This window comes from Atractosteus spatula, chromosome 6 (assembly GCF_055471065.1).
Source record: "Atractosteus spatula isolate fAtrSpa1 chromosome 6, fAtrSpa1.hap1, whole genome shotgun sequence".
NCBI lineage: Eukaryota > Metazoa > Chordata > Actinopteri > Semionotiformes > Lepisosteidae > Atractosteus > Atractosteus spatula.
Window position 1 is genome coordinate 15,666,239 of NC_142711.1, and position 6,262 is coordinate 15,672,500.

Here is a 6,262-nt window from a genome sequence, read left to right on the forward strand (position 1 = left end):
ACTGGAGACACTGGGAGACTCTGGGAAAGACTGGAAAGACTGGGAAAGACTATAGACACTGGGAGAGACTGGAGACACTGGGAAAGACTATAGACACTTTGAGACTCTGGGAAAGACTGGAAAGACTGGGAAAGACTATAGACACTGGGAGAGACTGGAGACACTGGGAAAGACTATAGACACTGGGAGACTCTGGGAGACACTGGGAGACTCTGGGAAAGACTGGAAAGACTGGGAAAGACTATAGACACTGTGAGAGACTGGAGACACTGGGAAAGACTACAGACACTGGGAGACTCTGGGACACACTGGGAGAGACTAGAGACACTTGGAGACTCTGGGAGACACTGGGAGAGACTGGAAACACTGGGTGAGACTAGAGGCACTGGGAGAGACTGGAGACACTGGGAGAGACTGGAGGCACTGGGAGATTTGGGAAGCCACTGAATAACTTGGTGACCAGGTAGATGTTGGGAGTGGAGGCTCTGGGAAAGACTGGAGACACGAGGAGACATGGTGGACTCTGAGACACACTGAGAGGCTCTGGAAGAAACTGGACACAAGACTGAAGAAAGATCTCCCAGCTCATATCAGATGTTACAGCCCTGTCAGCAGCTTCCACAGCCTGCCTTAAAACTCACTGTTGTGCTCTAGGCTTTAGTTCTGTTTCACTTACTGTTTACTTGTTTAAATTTGTGCTCACCTGTCTAGTTGTACAGTGTCTTGAGGTGCTGAACCATGAAAGACACCCTATAAATTAAATTGGGTTCCTGATTATTGATAATTGATCATTATGGGGCCTTATGAATGGCAGTGGTGTGTTGAATATCCCAGTTCTTCATCTCTCCTTGTATTATAACATATATAATACGTTTCTATCAGATCATTAGAACTGCCATCTGGCAAGGAGCGACGGGCACGCGCTTTCTCGCCCAATCCGACTGTTGGTGCTCGCGCTCGACAACAGGGCAGCAGGAGCGCGCCGGACGCAGCTGTGCGTTCGTGCGCGCGGCCCGGCGTGAGCAGCGGCGTCAGGAGCGGTGCGGGTTCATGTTCCGATTTCAGGTACGTTGCTTCTCCAAAAATCGCCTTTCAGGCTTCCGCTGCCTGTAGGATTGTCCGGCATTATGTGGGTATGTCTGCATGGGCTGCGGAGCTCTTTCCGGCGTCCTCTTACTTTGTCTGTGTGCCGCTGTGTGTCCTATCTCCTGGCGGAGGCCTACAAGCCTCGGCGTTTCCTGCTTAATTCTCCCCGCCGAGGGAGCGTCTGCCGGCTCTGGGATGCATTTGGGCATCTAGGGTTACGCTTACCTGTTTAGTTTTTTCCGTCACTGTTTCAGCTATATGACCTTCGAAACTGTCTCTGTTTGTAATCAGCAATGCGATATGTTGGGTTCCTTTTAAAAAAAACGACTGGTCTTTGTGACGGATCCACCGTTATAAAGTATCTGACGAGAAAAGCTATCTCGGACCCACTCGTGATTACCGGCGAGTCTATCGCTGGGGAAGCGTTTTGGAGGGAAAATGCTGCAGATTCTGACCATAAACCTCTCATGAAGAGTGTGAGGCCCAAAGACAAGTACATTTCGTATAGTTTGAGCCCCAGGGTATCCCTGCAGATTACACCCAAAATGGGGAAACTGGTTTTAAAGCCCATGGAAATGATCGATTTTATTTCTGTACAAGAGCCACTAGCGGGGAAAACCTGGAGTGGATCCAATAGCTGTGCACCAGGATTTGAGTTAGGGAGTTAGCTGCTGAATAAGTGTGGGGACAGGCTGTGAACACTAGTGTTAGTGAGAGATCAGTGTGTATTAGTGTGGAGATGGGCTGTGAACACTAGTGTCAGTGAGAGATCAGTGTGTATTAGTGTGGAGATGGGCTGTGAACACTAGTGTCAGTGAGAGATCAGTGTGTATTAGTGTGGAGATGGGCTGTGAACACTAGTGTCAGTGAGAGATTAGTGTGGAGGTACACACTAGTGTATCTAGAGACTAGTATATCTAGGATGGGCTGTGAACACTAGTGTCAGTGAGAGATCGGTGTGTATTAGTGTGGAGATGGGCTGTGAACACTAGTGTCAGTGAGAGATTAGTGTGGAGGTACACACTAGTGTATCTAGAGACTAATATATCTAGGATGGGCTGTGAACACTAGTGTCAGTGAGAGATCAGTGTGTATTAGTGTGGAGTTGGGCTGTGAACACTAGTGTCAGTGAGAGATCAGTGTGTATTAGTGTGGAGTTGAGCTGTGAACACTAGTGTCAGTGAGAGATTAGTGTGTATTAGTGTGGAGTTGAGCTGTGAACATTGGTAACAGTGAGAGATTTGTGTGGAGGTACACACTAGTGTATCTAGAGCTGAGTGTATCTAGAGACTAGTATATCTAGGATGGGCTGTGAACACTAGTGTCAGTGAGAGATCAGTGTGTATTAGTGTGGAGTTGGGCTGTGAACATTGGTAACAGTGAGAGATTAGTGTGGAGCTACACACTAGTGTATCTAGAGACTAGTATATCTAGGATGGGCTGTGAACACTAGTGTCAGTGAGAGATCAGTGTGTATTAGTGTGGAGATGGGCTGTGAACACTAGTGTCAGTGAGAGATCAGTGTGTATTAGTGTGGGGACAGGCTGTGAACACTAGTGTCAGTGATAGATCAGTGTGTATTAGTGTGGAGATGGGCTGTGAACACTAGTGTCAGTGAGAGATCAGTGTGTATTAGTGTGGAGTTGGGCTGTGAACATTGGTAACAGTGAGAGATTAGTGTGGAGGTACACACTAGTGTATCTAGAGACTAGTATATCTAGGATGGGCTGTGAACACTAGTGTCAGTGAGAGATCAGTTTGTATTGGTGTGGGGATGAGCTGTGAACACTGGTGTCAGTGAGAGATCAGTGTGTATTAGTGTGGGGATGAGCTGTGAACACTGGTGTCAGTGAAAGATCAATCAAATCAAGTTACTGGTCAAAATGTAATCTTATTTAGACCAAAAGACATAAGGTCAGAAGCAAGTGGAGGTCTCTCTGCCCTTCTAGGTAGTGCGGTAGTAGTTAATCGAACCCAGGATCTTGTCTGTGTCCTGGAGGAGGATCTCATCCAGTTCTTTTCTAGAAGGAAACCAGGGTATCAGCCTCATCAGCATGGCGGGGCAGCTTGTTCCACACTCCCACCACACTTTATGTACCGAAGTGCCTCCTGTCCTCAGTTTTAAGATTGAGTTCTGTTGTTTTCATTTGGGTCTTTTGGTTTGTGTTCCACAGATGATCATGGAGAGCTGACTTTGTCAGTATCTTTGATCCTTGTATCATGTCCCATTGTATGCGTTTCTGCTCAAGGCTAAAGAACTTTTCTTCCACTAGCCTGTCAGTGTAGGACACTCAGTTCCTATTATTGTCTCCTGTCCTCTAGTGTCTTTTTATTCAAATTCAAAGAGCTTTATTGGCTAATAATTTACAGTGTTCCCAAAAACAGATACAATTACCAGAACATTTACATTTGCACATCATTGGACATTTGCATACATAACATAAAACCTTATGGTGAGACAAACTCTCTTTTCCCCAGGCTGTGACAGGGGATCACATACTGGGCTGCAGCTCTGTTGAGTTTCCTCCCCCAGTAGGACCAGGAGCTGTTCTTTTTCTGGCAGGTGTGGGGATTCTGGGATTAGATTTATTTTAAGAATGTTTGTGTAATCCTAGAGTATTTCTCACAGTGCAGCCTTTGTCTCTGCTTCTGACTGCTGGGAGTAAGAGCACAGCCTGTCCTCTCTGGACAGCCAGCTTTGTCTGTGTCCAAGCTGTGGTCACTGAGCCTGTCCTCTCTGGACAGCCAGGTCTGTCTGTGTCCAGGCTGTGGTCACTGAGCCTGTCCTCTCTGGACAGCCAGCTTTGTCTGTGTCCAGGCTGTGGGCACTGAGCCTGTCCTCTCTGGACGGCCAGGTCTGTCTGTGTCCAGGCTGTGGTCACTGAGCCTGTCCTCTCTGGACAGCCAGGTCTGTCTGTGTCCAGGCTGTGGTCACTGAGCCTGTCTCTGGATGGCCTGGTCTGTCTGTGTCCAGGCTGTGGTCACTGAGCCTGTCCTCTCTGGACGGCCAGGTCTGTCTGTGTCCAGGCTGTGGTTACTGAGCCTGTCCTCTCTGGACAGCCAGGTCTGTCTGTGTCCAGGCTGTGGGCACTGAGCCTGTCCTCTCTGGACGGCCAGGTCTGTCTGTGTCCAGGCTGTGGTCACTGAGCCTGTCTCTGGACGGCCAGGTCTGTCTGTGTCCAGGCTGTGGTCACTGAGCCTGTCTGGACGGCCAGGTCTGTCTGTGTCCAGGCTGTGGTCACTGAGCCTGTCCTCTCTGGATGGCCAGGTCTGTCTGTGTCCAGGCTTTGGGCACTGAGCCTGTCCTCTCTGGACAGCCAGGTCTGTCTGTGTCCAGGCTGTGGTCCCTGAGCCTGTCCTCTCTGGACAGCCAGGTCTGTCTGTGTCCAGGCTGTGGTCCCTGAGCCTGTCCTCTCTGGACGGCCAGGTCTGTCTGTGTCCAGGCTGTGGGCACTGAGCCTGTCCTCTCTGGACGGCCAGGTCTGTCTGTGTCCAGGCTGTGGTCACTGAGCCTGTCTCTGGACGGCCAGCTTTGTCTGTGTCCAAGCTGTGGTCACTGAGCCTGTCCTCTCTGGACGGCCAGGTCTGTCTGTGTCCAGGCTGTGGGCACTGAGCCTGTCCTCTCTGGACGGCCAGGTCTGTCTGTGTCCAGGCTGTGGGCACTGAGCCTGTCCTCTCGTAACTCGTAGGTTAGTTGAGCCCTGGGAAAACTGGCCCTGGTGTAAGTGTGTGTGTGTTGTTTCTGTGTGTCTGCTCTGCAAGGGACTGCAGTCCAGGTTGTACCTTGCCTTGTGGATAGACACTGGCTCCCCCCTAACCCTGAAGTGGATACAGCAGTTAATGCATTGTTAGGTGTTTTTACATAACTGAGCAGGGCATTTACAGGGTGTTTATCCCTGTCTCACTCCTCCCCCATGTGTGGTAATCTCTCTGTGGCGACATTCTCTCACACATGGCTCTGGGCTATGGTGCTTGTTTTCAGAAATGCTGCACAGTTTTTGTGCAGTACTGTTATGCAAAGCTCTGCTTCCGCCTGCTTGTAGATTGATAGCGGATGACTCTTCAGATTGTGGCCCAGGCTGGGTTCTGCTAGTTCATTGTGGCCAGCTGGTTTTCACAATCCACTCTATCGACTGTGTTTCTCAAATTATCTGATTCTCCTCCCCCTCCTCTCAGTCTATATCTCTTCCTGTCCTTTGTGCCTCTCTGATTTCTGATCTCTGCCACCCTGCTGCTCCTCTCCCCTGGTTCCCAGTTCCTGTGGTGTCTCTCCCCCCTCCTGCAGTACTCCTGTTTCACATTCATGCACTGACCGTCTCCCTATACACTGGCCATCTTTCTGTTTGGAGCAGATACACTGGCCATCTGTCTGTCCAGTGCAGGCTCACCGACCCCACAGAGTGACCCTGTATATCACAGACTGAACACAGGTCTTCACCAACAGACAACACTCCTCCGACTGAGAAGGACAGGAAAGAGCCACAAGTGTTACAGCTGCAAGATGCAGTAAATGAGAGGATCACACTCTAGGGGTATCGGATACTAGGAAAGAGCTTGCATTTAGAAAACTTAGGTCTTGCCTGACCAGCTTCTTAGAGTGTTGATAAATGCTTATTAGATAGAAAAGAGGGTACAGATAAAGGGTTAATGTTCAAATTGGGGTGATGTAATTAGTGCAGTACCACAAAGGTCTTTGTTAGATTCAACAGTGAAACACAAACCAGAGTAATCAAGTGGAAACTACAGGGATGTTACTGCAAAACTGAAAACAGAAGGCACTTCTTTACACAAAGGGTGGTGGGAGGGTGGAACAAGGTGCCCAGCCATGTTGTTCAAACTGATATTCTGGTTTCTTTCAAGAAATGGCTGGATGGCATCCTGGAATCAATTAACTACTAAGACAGCCGAATAGCCTCCTCTTGTTTGTGAGCTGTCTTATGTTGTTAGGAGTGACCCCCTCCTCACCAGCCTGCTTCCCAGCTCAGGAGTCTTTACTACTCCCGGTCTCCCATGTTGAGACGTTTCTCACCGCCGGGAGAGGCCTGGCAGCAGCTCCATCATCACCAAATGAGATCATGGATATAGGTTTCAATCCTGCTCTGTTTCTGAAACCACAAGCACATCTCCTGTTGTCTGTGATGCCTGCAGTGGTGAATTTGAGAGCTCTGCTGCACAA

General features: G+C 49.3%; 1 protein-coding gene across 1 annotated transcript in view; it reads left to right on the forward strand.

Annotated features, from left to right (window-relative positions):
- The first annotated feature begins 983 nt into the window (after window positions 1-983).
- The window catches only part of patl1 (PAT1 homolog 1, processing body mRNA decay factor), a 16,041-nt gene continuing 10,762 nt past the window's right edge, over window positions 984-6,262 (forward strand). The window contains exon 1 of the mRNA XM_088919485.1: window positions 984-1,065. Coding sequence (XP_088775611.1) covers window positions 1,051-1,065 — 15 coding nt within the window. The 5' untranslated portion in view covers window positions 984-1,050. The remainder of the gene's footprint in view (window positions 1,066-6,262) is intronic.